The sequence below is a fragment of the Sphaerodactylus townsendi genome, linkage group LG04, assembly GCF_021028975.2.
Source record: "Sphaerodactylus townsendi isolate TG3544 linkage group LG04, MPM_Stown_v2.3, whole genome shotgun sequence".
NCBI lineage: Eukaryota > Metazoa > Chordata > Lepidosauria > Squamata > Sphaerodactylidae > Sphaerodactylus > Sphaerodactylus townsendi.
Window position 1 is genome coordinate 64,327,759 of NC_059428.1, and position 14,335 is coordinate 64,342,093.

Below are 14,335 nucleotides of genomic sequence, written 5' to 3' on the forward strand. Positions count from 1 at the left end.
TCCCCTGGGAAAGGGAATGGCAGGCTTTTAGCACCTCAGAGCAGACGGCTGCTCTTAACAACTGGTTCACCGAACCCAACAAAAAGTTAGGTACCAGTTCTACCAAACTGGTGCAAACCGGCTGAATCCCACTGGCTTCTCCCAAACCTGGGCTGCCAGTTGAGGGCACAGATTCACATCAACATTTGAGCAGGTAAGAGGTCCAGACTATTCTGATTTCCAGACGTTTTGGCCCATGTTAAGTTCTAGCTTCACATCTGCCATGGGCTAAAGTAGCCTGAATTTGGTAATACCACAAAGCCTATTTTTTGTGGTGCATTAGAGACCCAAATCTGCTGAATTTCATCAGTCATATTATTTTACCAGGAATATATTCAGTTGATATATGGATGTGGAATGGTATAATATAGTCCAGTCTTGTTAGATCTCAGAAGACTTAAATGAGAAACTACCAAGGAAGATTTTGCAGAGGAAGGTAATGGCAAACTGCCTTTGCTTAATCACTTGCTTTGAAGAAACTATGGTAACAGCTGCAACTTGATGGCATTTTACACACATACATTCAGTTGGTGCATACTCAGCTGAAATATAATTTACCAATGCACTTTTAAATATTATGTCCACTACATGAAGTGGGGAAGGTTTTGAGCAGCCTCCATATGGTTTCTGTAACCTTTAAGCAAGCTCTTCACCAAGACATTTTCTTGTCTGCAAGATGCCAAGAGAGATTCACAGTGCTGAGAATAACTGCTCAACACTGTGATAATGAGCCAAAATCTAATCCACCTGAATGCAGTTTTGTTGCTTCCCAGAAGCTGAAAACCAGATGGCATGATAACTTTGATAGAAATATATGGGCACTATTCTCCATTTTACCTGTTTAAGAATTTCTGCTGCCGTTTCATGTGAGCAATCAAATATCACATAGAACTCTTTGCCCTTTTTCATCTCCTTGAGTAAGGGCCGGGCATCTTTATTCCCCGCAGGCAGCTGCCGGATTTTGATTTTGATGTTGTATCTAGAAGGAGCTTTGATGAGTTCTTGCAGGCGAATTAGACCTAGAAAATGATATTCAATCATTCAAATGCTGTTCTGGGCATTTAGCATCATCATTTAGTTTTCCTATTCCACAATATAATTCAAATTTACACCCTCCTCCCCACACATAAAAGTTAACATGTTAGCATACTGTTTATCAGATCCCTTGTTCACTTAGCTAATAAAGCTTCTTTTTTTGGACATATTTACCTGGGAATACAAAATCATAAAAAATACAACTTGCCATATGTATGTATGTAGGTATGTATTTATTTATTTTTATAGATTCGATTTGATAAACCGCTCTACCCTCGAAGGGCTCAGCTGCATTTAGAAATGTACTAGCACAGAATTTTTCTCCAACATTCTGCATACACATCCTCCAATATTAGGCAGATCACACTGTGTATTCATTGTAATAAATGCACTTCAAAAATTGAAGTGTATTTATTACAATATATACAAATACAATTTTTTTCCAATTTTTCAATTTCAAAGTGCATCACTCCAAAGGATATTAAGAAGATGGACAAGAATTACAAATGGAAATGCTGGAAATGTAGAGAAGTGGATGGCTCTTTTTATCACATGTGGCGGATGTGCAGAAAAGTTTTAAAATTCTGGAAAGAAATTCATGCAGAAATTCAGAAAACTTTAAAAATCAAATTTGTAATGGATGCCAAGAGTACATTATTAGGCATATTGTCAAAAATATTCCAAAAATTTCAGAAGAATCATTTTAATCTTTGACAATGGCAACCAGAGTCGTACTTCCAACAAAATGGAAGACTGAAGAATGTTCAAGACAAGCTAATGCAGAGAACAAACTAGCTGAACAATGGCAAAGCTACAATCTATGTGAATAAGCAATCAATTAAAAAATTCCAAGATAAACTGAAAGTGTATTATTTACATTCCAAAAGAAGGGGGGAGGGAGAGGGAGGGAGGGAGAGGGATGATATTGTTGAGATGTTTATTAATTATTAATAATGATATATTATATCATTATATAAGCTTGAAATAGGATTTAAAGGAAATCAAAGAAATAATTAATTACTTTATAAAATAATATATTAATACAACTTTTATTATAGAAGAAAACTTTTAGAAATTTATAAAATAAAGTATTTATCAATATTTTATATACTTTGGATTATTATAATTTATATTAAGAATAGCCATCATTAGTAATTGTACGTTTAAAATTTGAATGTATTATATGTAGAGTTTTGTTTGTTTTGGGCAGCCCCATCCAAGTAGCCAGGCGCCGAGCCATGGTGCCACAGTCGTACCACCCCACCATTCCCGGGAGGGCTTTCCAGTGGCATGGGGATGCAACCCTCCCACACCTACCACTGGAAAGCCCTCCATAGGGCTCCCATGGACATACATCACCAAAGAGGTGGCATAAGACCAACAGCCAGGTGCTGGCATGTCTGGCAGCAAAGTGTGGGTGGAAGCTGACTGGTGTCAGATCCTGCCCCAGCCATGCTCCCAGGGAGGGCAGATTCACCAACACAGCTTCACTCCCTTTAAATCCACTCAGAAGGGAGGGGGTGATTTAAAGGGAGAATCTGGGGAAAATTTGAGGGTGCCTGTCAGGGGAGAAATATTTATGTTAGCAGTACCAACATTTCAGAGTATCTTTAGGAGACCCTCCTGATGATACCACCCAGGTTTGGTAAAGTTTGGTTCAGGGGGTCCAAAGTTATGGACCCTTAAAAGGCCCCATCTACTATTAGCTCCCATTGGAAACAATAGGGGTGGGGGCACCCCCTTTTGGGGTCCATAAGCTGGGCGGCATCAGCAAGAGTATACCCTGAGGATAACCTGAAATTTTGGTGTCGCTAGACTAAGAACTGTGCTCCCTGCTGGCCAAAAACATTAAAAAACACTAAAAATTCACAAAAAATACAAATGAACCCAAATTCCCCCGCCACATGATCAAATGGTGGCTGCCCGGGACACTTGTCCCCACATGTCCCGTAGCAGCTACACCCCTTCCCAGACCCTGCAGGACAGCTCAGTTCCACAGGGCCTGTAGGACAGAGCCTGTAGGACAGAGATATTCCACCAAGTCTATGGTTAAAGAAAGCAACATAATTTTCCATCATCAATGACCTCTCTGTTCCTATTCTTTTTTCCTTTTCCTTTTTTCCTTATTATTTTTCTTCATTTCCATAGCTAGAGTGTAATTTTAAGGCACTGTAAAGTATTAACAATGTAACTGGCTCTTAACTGTATTCTCTGTGAGCTGCCCTGAGTCTGCCATAGGGCAGTGGCTTGCACTCACGGGGTGGGGGGGGCGACACCCTGGGCGCACCCCCGTGCAGGGGTATGGAAGGGGCATTCTGGGGCAGGGCAGGGGTGGCCATCACCACTGCAGCCTATTGAAAGGAATGGGCTTAGAGTGGAGTAACTCTCCTTAGAACTATACTGTAAATCTACATAAATCTCAGTTTGAGAGAAGGAATTGGCTTCAAGCTTTGAAATTCATTAGGCAACTTATGATCTATTTAGTTCAAGAAATAAATGCAACCCATCTGCTTTAAAGGAAGGTATTCAAGAGTTCTTTGAAGTCTGAATTACACTCTCTATCCAATTATGTATAAAGCTAATGTTCTCATTCAAGAAATACCCTTACGAATGACACCAAAGTAAAATGCGATTTCAAAGAAAGATACAGTTGAAATGAGAGGTAGTATTTTTTAAAAATATATATGTTTTTAACAAATGGCAATCATGAAAATGAACATCATCAGGCCACTGTGAGAGGACATATTTGATTTCCTTACTTCCTGCACATACCTTCATTTCTCTGCCATAGCAGTTGTGCTAATGTAATGCAAACTGAAGCAACAAAAAGTATTACCCTATCTCCTCTCATGTGGTGATTGCTATGCTGCAAGCAGTTGGCTTGTGCTTGAGGACTCGCACTGCACTGGAAAAACCAACTCTTGGTAGCCTTATTTTATGCTTTAGTTTTTTTAAAGCATCCACAAACCAATATGATATATGAGCCATTATCAGCATTTTAGTGGAAACTGCAGAAACACCATACAAAGCGTACTGCTGCTGCTAAAAGAGGGCCTCTAGATGACATATGCAGCTTCACGGCTTTCTGATTTTACAGTATACTTGATGAGCAAGAATAGGGAATATATGCAAGCTGGTGAAAAATCCTCAGCTTGGCTGTATCAAGCAGTGAAATAAGCTGTTACCAAAGTTGTTTCTTACAGCACAATTCAAAGTAGGAGGTGGTTAGGGATGGTGCTGCTACCGCACTGCTATGCTGCCTCCAGAGGGCTTCCATGTGGCACTGAGAGACAACAAACAGAAAAAAACCCCTGCCTACCTGGAAACCCTTCATAGGGCTTAACGGATTTACACCACTCTTTCAGGTGGCATGAGACCAAGGCCCTGGCTGCAGTGTTCCTGGCTCTTACGCCTGGGTGGAAGCCATCTAGAGTTGGCTCCACCCCCAGGAATACCCCCGCCTGCACTCCTGTGTTAACATCTGATTGGATGCCAGTGTTCCTCCGTGATGGTGCTCATTTCTGGGTTTCACTACAGTGGAGATGTGGAGCACCTGGCCACTGATGCCTTTGCCCTCTTCACTTGTGGGAGGGCCCCTTGAGCCAGTGGAGAGGGTAAATCCTTCGGCACAGCCCAGTGACATTCCCACAGCCCATTCGGCCTCCCCATCTGGATTGGGCTGTCCAGCTACTGTGAGAAATAAAAGTTACATTAACAGAGAAAATTGTGCTTCACGCACAATAATTTGAAGTGTGATTTCTGCTTACAGATAAGATCAAAATTATTACTTGGTCTTATAATATTCTACAGTAACAAGTCAGCACCACTAGTGAATTTTAGAGGGGGAAATATAATTGGACTGATATGAAACAGGCACTTCAGCTGTTTTGAGCCTGTTAACATTTGTAAGAAAAATATTCCACAAAGGAAAGATCTGGAAAAGATGCATTGTCAGTCTGTATCTCTCTATCCCTGACTGTAATACTCAAATATAGAAATAACATATGACTAGGTTCTATGCAGCAGTTCCTGTTCCCTGTTCCTCTCCTTTCTAGGGCAGAGACATGGGCTTATGTATTAGCTGTCCCTCTGACCTGTAAAAGAAGAAGGCTCTAATGGCCAATCTACAAGTAATACCTATTTGCATATACTGCCTGGTTTCCTAAGCTGAGGTTGCATGAGGAGAGTTTCTGCTCTGGTTTGAGTAGGGAAGACCTGTTTCTGGACACTATTATTGGTTCATCAGTTTACTGATGGCTGTGCTCAATTTTTTTTGTTTACATTGGTTTTAGTAGGTTTATGGGCCACTGTTTCATTGTTTTATGATTGTTTTGTTTTACTTTGGTCGAAGGAAGGAAGGAAGGAAGGAAGGAAGGAAGGAAGGAAGGAAGGAAGGAAGGAAGGAAGGAAGGAAGGAAGGAAGGAAGGAAGGAAGGAAGGAAGGAAGGAAGGAAGGAAGGAAGGAAGGAAGGAAGGAAGGACTGACTGACTGACTGACTGACTGCAGTGAAAGAACAAAGATGTAGAATAAGTAGTCATATATACTCGCATATAAGTCGAATTTTTCAGCACATTTTTTTGTGCTGAAAAGCCCCCTTCGACTTATACGCGAGTGAAGTGTATTTTAAAAAATATTTTAGGGTTTTTACTTTGTCAGCCACTGGGGGCACAGTTTTTAGGCTAGCGGCACCAAAATTTCAGGCTACCATCAGGTGACACTCCTGATGATACCAGCCAGGTTTGGTAAAGTTTGGTTCAGGGGGTCCATAAGTTATGGACCCCCAAAGGGGGTGCCCCCATCCCCATTGTTTCCAATGGGAGCTAATAGTAGATGGGGCTACCCTTTTGAGGGTCCATACCTTTGGACCCCTTGAACCAAACTTCACTAAACCTGGGTGGTATCATCAGGAGAGTCTCCTAAAGATACTCTGAAATGTTGGTACTGCTAACATAAACATTCCTCCCCGACCAAAAATCCAGTTTTGAAGGATTTTAACTCTTGTGTTTTAGTTTGGTTTGCTGATTGCAGCTAAGCTGCTTTTGTCACTTTTAAAGTTATTAAGTTTGAGACCATATTGTTCTTGTTGACCCTCTTTTCCACTTACAGAGCTAGTTTACTGTTTTCCTTTGAAATAAATATTCAAAAACATTTAACCTACTGATGCCTCAGTTAATGTAATTTTATTGGTATCAATTTTTATTTTTGAAATTTACCAGTAGCTGCTGCATTTCCCACCCTTGACTTAAACGCGAGTCAATAAGTTTTTCCAGTTTTTGTTGTAAAATTAGGTGCCTCAACCTATATGCAGGTCGACTTGTATACGAGTATATATGGTACTTGTTTTTCTAATGTCAACAAAAACATCCTACCCACATGGAAGAAGTCAGTATAAAAAATATGTAGACTCTGTAAAGATAAAACTTGTTCATGTGTGTGAGTGCGTGTGTGTGTGTAAAATCACCACCAAGTCACAGCCCACTTATAGCAACCTGGGGGAATTTTCAAGGAAAGAGACTAACAGAGGTGGTTTGCCATTGCTTTCCTTTGTATAACAACAAAGGGTAGAGCCTTTTTAGCCTTTAAAAGAGGGCACCTTTAAACCAGGCCTGATTAGGAATCCAGCTCTGATTGGAAAAATCCTAGAGATTTTGTTGCTGAATCTGAGGAGCGCAGGATTTGTGGAGGAGAGAAACTTCAGCTGAATATAATTCTATAGAGCAGTGGTTCTCAACCTGGGGGTCGGGACCCCTTTGGGGGTCGAACGACCCTTTCACAGGGGTTGCCTAAGACTTTCTGCATCAGTGTTCTCCATCTGCAAAATGGATAAATGTTAGGGTTGGGGGTCACCACAACATGAGGAACTGTATCAAGGGGTGGTGGCATTAGGAAGGTTGAGAACCACTGCTATAGAGTCCACCCTCCAAAGCAGTCATTTTCTCCTGGAGGATGGATCTAAGTCATCTGGAATTCACTTATTATTCTGGGAAATCTCTAGGTCCTACCTTTGAGCTTGGCAATGCTAAGCCTGGAAGCAATCTCTAGGTGATTTGATACCACCCCACTTCCACGACATGACTAGGTCTAGGTACTTTCTACTGTTCATCAGCAGTCATCCTATGAAAGCCAGTGTGGTGTAGCAGATAGAGTTTCAGAGTGAGGTCTGGGAGATTCAAGTTCAAATTCTTATGTTCCTGTGAAAGCTCACTGGGTGATGCTGTGCCAGTCGCATATTTCCAGCCTAACCTACCTTATAGGGTTGTGGTGTGGATCAAAAGGAGAGGAGAATAATGTAACCTACTTTGGCACCCTCTGTGGAGAAAGGCGGAGTATAAATGAAATAAATAAATAAATAATATAGCTGAAGATGTGAGGCAGATAAAAGATAGGTTGGTGAATGACAGACAAGGAAAGAGAAGAGGCAGGGAAAAGAGAAAGGATATGGGGGTTGCCAGTGAAGGGGGAGACAGGGGAAACTGAGTTGCCACTCCACAAGTCCTTGAGTGTTCCCCACCATGCAAGTGAGTTTGGCTGAGTAGGTAGCATCACTTAACTGGGTCACAGTTTTCCAAGATGGAAGCTGCTGAGGGAGATGCTTCAGACAGAGAGGCAAATAAAGTTGGCTGTTGTTTTGCATACAGATAGGATTTACAATACCAAGTTAGGATATATCTGGTAATTTGGAGAGTAGAGCCTGGGGAGGGTGGGATTTGAGGAGGAAAGAGGCCTCAGAGGAGTATACTGTTGTACACTTTACCCTCCAGAGTAGCCATTTCTTCTAGGGGAACTAGGATTGACAACCTCCAGGTTGGGGCTGCAGATCACTCAAAATTGTAACTGATTTCTAGATGACTGAGATCAGTTCTCCTGGTACGGCCCTTATATTTTCTCCCAGGAGTTTCAGACAAAAATAAATACTAAATGTATTTTTGAAGACTTTCATGGCCAGAATCAACAGGTTGTCGTGGGTTTTCCAGGCTGTATGGCCATGGTCTGGTAGCTTTTGGTCCTAACGTTTTACCTGAATCTATGGCTGGCATCTGTAGAGACATGTCACAGTAAAATGTGTTCATCTCCATGGCACAATGCACAATGATTGTGTGGTGTGGTTTATGAGGCACCTCACCCCTCCCACCAGTGTAGTAGATAAAACATACCCTACCACACAATCATTTCACACTGCCACAGAGAGAAACATATCTTACTGTGACATCTCTGAAGATGCCAGCCATCAATATGGGCAAAATGTTAGGTGCAGAAACTACTAGACCACAGCCGCACAGCCCCAAAAAACCACAACAAGCAAATACCAAATGCATTTATCTATCCTTAGTTTGGGATGAAGTCCATTCACTTCTTAGGCCTCTTGTTTAGCTATTAAATGTGTCATACACAGAGCCATTTTAGCTATTATGGCACATTTGGTAATTTAAAATTGTGGGATAAACAGAGTGAACAAAAATATCTGATGCTGCCAATACTGTTTGCTTGTGAATCATAAAAAGACACCTCATCATGCGTTTCTATTCTTTTCAGACATTAGAAGGAATCATAATAATATATTAATTGCAGGACTTAACTTTCATTTATGCGAGGGAATGAAAATTACCTCAATGTTAATGGAAGTTATCACACTAGGAGAGCATGTGTCTCAGTGGTAAAGCATTTTGCTGGCATGCAGAAGAGTTGCAGGTTCAGTCTCTGGCAGTAGGTGATGTGAAAGACCCCAAACCCTAGATGCCGCCAGTCTTAGACAATACTGACTTCAATGGACCATTGATCTGGGGTCTGATTAAAGCAGATTTGTATGTGCAATGCTATAAGAAGTACTGAACAAGGAAAGTGACTATACATGATAATTTTTAGTACTACCCATACAAACATTAATCATAATCAAAAGTTGAAAATGACCGATGATGCATACCTGTACTGTCCTCATATACGACTGTTATTATTTTCCAGTTGTAATGTAGCACCAAGTCCAAAACTGCCTTGCTGATGGCTGCATAGTCTGGGTAGAGGTTGATATAAAACGAATCTTTATTATCCACTGTAGGATGCTTCCATCGGGTCTGAATATGTGGAACTTCAAGTGCATTGCAAATTGATTGTACTGCACTGACTGATGAACTGTGGGACGGTCCAAACAGTGCAGCTACCCCAAGAGCAAGCTGGTCACATGCTATTAGAGAGGGAAGAAAAGAACCATGATGTCAGTGAGCATTTTTCTTTTTACCTTTTCCTAACAAATACAACAAAGCAAATGCCTGAATTTGCGAAAAAGTGAGGGCTCACTTGAGAAAATTGAGATCTACTTCCAAATACCACCAGAACAGCAATGTTTTTTAAGCTCCACAGAAGAGTAGGGGGGCATACTGCCACAAAATGCAATGCAATGGTTTCATTTCATTACCCTTGAGCAGAACTGAATTTAAATCACTCTCCTATTATGGTGAGATAGTTGTGAGCCCAGAGCTATTCTATCAATGTAGTTCCCAATTGAAAGTGTCATGAATTACTGTTGGTCTGACGATAAATCTATAACATTTAGTTGCAGTAGGCCCTGTGAGAATTTCCAAGCAAACTGATAAATTGCTGTCCAAGGGTGCTATAGTTTAATTTTAAACCAAACGCTCACAAACAATAAAGGGCACTATCATTCATGATGACCAAATGTAGAGTACATTAAGAAATCTGATGAAAGCAAACAGGGAACTAGAGTCATTTATTTAGCATGTACACATTCAGTCATTTGAATTCAAAATGCCATCACTTGTTGGACAACATTACCATGGCAAGTTAGTAAAAAAAAAGTTGGTAAAGAAAATCAGTTATCCCAGGTCAACAATTGGAGCCTATCTAGGAGATGAAAAGCCTAACGGGTTGACCAGCAACTAGAATAGAAAGGTTAACAATTACGGTTGCCAACTCTAGATTAGGAAATTTATGAAGTTGTGGGAGGACAGCCTGGGAGGGCAGGGTTTGGGAAGAGAATGAAGTTAGCAGGGTATAATGCCATGCAGTCCAGCCTCCCATGGTGCCATTTTCTCCAAGGGAATTGATCTCAGTTGGAAATTAGCTGTAATTCCAGGAGAGTGTCACCTGGAGGCTGGCAACTATAGTAAATGGCATATATTTGCTAGTATGATCTCTTCATTAGCCTATGTTTGTATTATGAATACAATTAGTCATATATTTAACATGTTTATTAATCACTTAATATCAGTTTACATGGCACTTTACATCATGACATAAGCAGAAACTACATCTCTGTGATGAGATTAGACTGTAAATTTGGAGCAGTGGGTAGGGCTATAGCAAGCATGAATGTGACATACAGTTTTGTAATCATAAAATATTAATCTTCAAAAGGTTTTTTAAAGGTATTTATGAACTTGTTTGGTGTTTTCAGTGTTAGACAAGCAGGCATTAAATCTATTTATCTTTCTCTGGAGAAACAATGCATCTCATTGAACCTACATGCAATCCAGAGGTTTTGCCTCATCAAAAAACCTACTTGAGACTGTTGATTTTCCTAAGCATATCTAGTCATTCGCTTCCTGGAGTCTTTCCTAGTATGTTTCATATAAATGATAATTTATTTCATGCACGTATGAAATTTAAAAAACCAGCAACATTATCAGTTATTGTCCCTATATCCCAAACAAAAACATGAAACCATAGCATGGGTTTAACTAATATTTAACAAATTTAAATAGGACAATATTTAAATGGGTGGACTGTCTTTGTTTTGGCAAATCCTAACCATGGCTGTCTTTGTTTTGGCAAATCCCCCCTGGTTTCAAACTCGGCCAGTGGCTTCCACTAACCTTGTTCATCCTCCACTGTACATATTGTGCTGAAAGGTACCAAGCTCTATAGTCTTTCCTGATGTGCTGAAAAACCACTCAGAACCAAGGGACCTCTTCCCAAGCCCCATCCCATCATAAAGGCTGTGATGATGTCTGTTCAGGACACGCACCTCAGCATGTCCGATGGTCAGGGTCACCACTCATTCTAACCTACCCTGAGCAAACTGCGTTATACCCATTACATTAGTGGGGATAAACAGGCCTTTTTTAAAAGCTTTATTCCACCTACCCTGGACAATGTGAAGAAATAAAAAAAATGCTCTCCCCCACTGCTAACCGGTGGGGGAGAAACCAAATTCCTGCTGGGCCCTAAATGGCAACCAGTAATTCCCACACTATTTCAAGGAGGGTGAAGGGTCAGCAGCAAAAGCCTGACACAATGGGGTGAGACTCGTTTATATGGCCCCTTCATCCTGTCTTCCCATTAAATGACTAGAATTTATTACAGCCAGTCCCAAACTTGAGCTTAATTGGTAGAGGAAGTAAGGCAAATCGAACCCTGGCTTAAGGGACGTGAATGTGAAATCGTATGTGATGAATCATATGTGATGTAGGCATTATAACCTGCTAAAAATCCCTAAGGATTTGTTTTGCAATTGGTTAATAAAATTATGGACTTTCATTTCTAAGCTTCTGAGCTTGTAATTTTACAAGCTATGGAATGGTATTAGGTAGTCTACCAAGCTGCTGCTGCTGCTGCTCACATAAGTTTCACTTAGAATCCCATGTCTCTAAAAATGCAAAAAAAAAAAGAGCATTCTGCTTGTTTTGCAATTAAAGGTAATGTTGTTGCTTAAGAAAGGGGCCTTGAAAGGTTTCCGTTGTTATAGGCTGTACTGATTGCAATGGGACTTCAACTCATGTAATTGTGAATGGTAATGCAATTCAAAAAAAGTCAATATCCTCTATGGACAAAAGGGCTTAATTTAAAATACTGTTCAAGAACACATTTGATTTTGTGGGCAAAATAAATGCACTGCTAATAAACTGTCTTCTTAAAATATTGATTGTATTTCTGTTGTGTACATCAATAAGTACAGCTATTTTAAAAAGCTTGCTATTTTAACCTTTTCAGTACTAGGGAATGCTCGTTTGTAAGCATGGAAGAAAAAAAATGATTTTCTGATTCATTCCGTTGATATCATACAACTAAATATTATCAAAAGAAGGTCACATCAACTTTGCTCCAAAGATATTTCAATATTACAGGAAATTACAGCCATTTCAAATTATATCCAAAACAATGACGTGGATTTTTTGAGATCACATTTTACTCTAAAACCATACCATATGTTTGAAGAAATATACCTTTTTGTTCCAGTCTACACTGGAAAAAAAACCCTCACATATTTGACTTGACGCCATCAGTTAAATTTATTTATACTATTCCAAGATAATTGTTGAGAAAGAAGCTTTGCATACCATTGGCACAACTAAAAAGCTTTATTAAAAAATAATTACCTCGTCTTGAGGCTTCAAAACTATCAAAAAGGTTAATTCTCTGGATGTCGTAAGTTAATGTGGTATTAGGCATCAGGGTTCTGTTTCTGTTAATGTTTGTGACTGCAAACTTGAAAGCTAATTCTTCAACATTAACGGGCTCATTTTCCACAGTTTCAAATATCCCTCCTGCAAATGAAAAGAGATAAAAAGAAAATCATGAATACACATATATGTAATGTCTTGACATCAGCAGAAAGCAAAACAATGAAAACATATAAGGGAAGACGAAGTTTTATTTTGTATTATCAGTCAGGTACTTTGATATTTAGTCGCTGACTTGGCTTCAGGAAATCTTTGGGTCACCAAGCCGGTGGCAAAACATGCTGTGGTCAACAAAACCAAGAAAATTGTGAGAAGAAATGGAGCTGAAATTTGATTACACAGCGAAGTCAAAACTGCATTAGAAGTCTCCGCAATAAGTGGCTTGGAACTACTATAGGATGTTATCTGTACTGTATTCATATAATATTGATAGCAAATGTTTCATTTGACCAGGTGAATTTCCCACAGGTGGAGAAACTGCAGAAGGTTTACCTTGTCATGCTACCAGGAACCTCTGTGGAGACAGCGCGCCTCCACCAACCCTGCTCGATGTCCATCTACACATGCGTGCACACATACACCAGATTAGACCCTGAACCTTTCTGGGCAACCTATTTATCCTGTAATAAATGCTTGTTTGATTTTCATTTGTTGCGTATCAGCTGCATAATGTTCCACATACTTGAGAAAAGCTATTTCTTCCCTTAGGTATTATGTCCAATGCTGCTGTGACTGTGTATGGAATGTAATTGTGTGAATGCCATGGCTCCCAATTCAGTGTAGCCCATAATGTGATCAATGATCAGTGAAGCAGCTCATCTCATGATTCTACTTTCCATTATACAATCTAGTCTGGCTTTGTTTTCATATTACTTTTTGGGAGGCTGTTTGTTATACTCTCTTGTAATTCCACTCATCTGATCATTTTTATGTGAATATATTCCAACATGTCTACACACTGTCATGCTCCCCCTATCTTTCAGTGAACAACATATTTATGGTCACAATAATTAAAGAAATACATGGATATTATCTGTTTGCTGTTGTGCTTCCCTGCTTCCACTATACTGTCTTCTACTTATGTAATACCATTTTCTGCCTTGTTTAACCTATGATGCCTGATAGTTTTTGCCTTGTAATGCAATGGCATTGTGACTGCATTGATTTATACCTGGGGTCCCCAATATGATGCCAGTGGGTACCATAGCATCTGCTGACATCTTATCTGACACCTGCCAAATGTATTTAGGACGTGGGTGGGGCCAGGTAAAGCTTTTACCCAGGAAGGCTTCTGATGGACTATTGGCTATACAAAGTTGTTTTAATGGTGCTTTGGCTGCTACTACAGCACAAGGATCTGTTATTCAGTTATTCATAACATTAGGCTATTCTTAACTTATTAAGTTAAGCTGTAGCAATCATTTCGTGGCTTGTTCTGCTTCCTCTGGCAGCCACTGTGTTGCTGCACCCACCATGCCATGTTTTTCTTCCAAATGTGCCTGCAGGCTTAAAATGATTGGGGACCCTTGACTTACACTGTGCAACCTGCCTTGAGTCTCAAAGAGAAAGATGCACTGTAAATAAATGAAATGAAAAATAATTTTAAAATCTAAGGGGAGATTGTCGAAGGCTTTCACGGCCAGATTCAACTGGTTGTTATGGGTTTTCCAGGATGTGTGGCCGTGGTCTGGTAGGTCTTGTTCCTAATGTTTCGCTTGCATCTGTGGCTGGCATCTTCAGAGGTATATCACAGAGGGAAGTCTGTTACACGCTATGTCCAGTTACACACTAAGGGGAGATTGTTCTCTGTTTCACTGCTGCCCATATCTTACCAGATTTTTGAAAA

At 40.1% G+C, this 14,335-nt stretch overlaps 1 protein-coding gene across 4 annotated transcripts in view; it reads right to left on the reverse strand.

Annotated features, from left to right (window-relative positions):
* Positions 1-14,335, reverse strand: part of GRIK1 (glutamate ionotropic receptor kainate type subunit 1) — a 190,001-nt gene that overhangs the window by 80,704 nt on the left and 94,962 nt on the right. For all 4 annotated transcript variants that reach the window (XM_048495223.1, XM_048495219.1, XM_048495220.1 and 1 more), the window contains exons 2-4: positions 12,406-12,573; positions 8,997-9,254; positions 877-1,058 (exon numbers count right to left, since the gene is read on the reverse strand). In XM_048495223.1, coding sequence (XP_048351180.1) covers positions 877-1,058; positions 8,997-9,254; positions 12,406-12,573 — 608 coding nt within the window. The remainder of the gene's footprint in view (positions 1-876; positions 1,059-8,996; positions 9,255-12,405; positions 12,574-14,335) is intronic.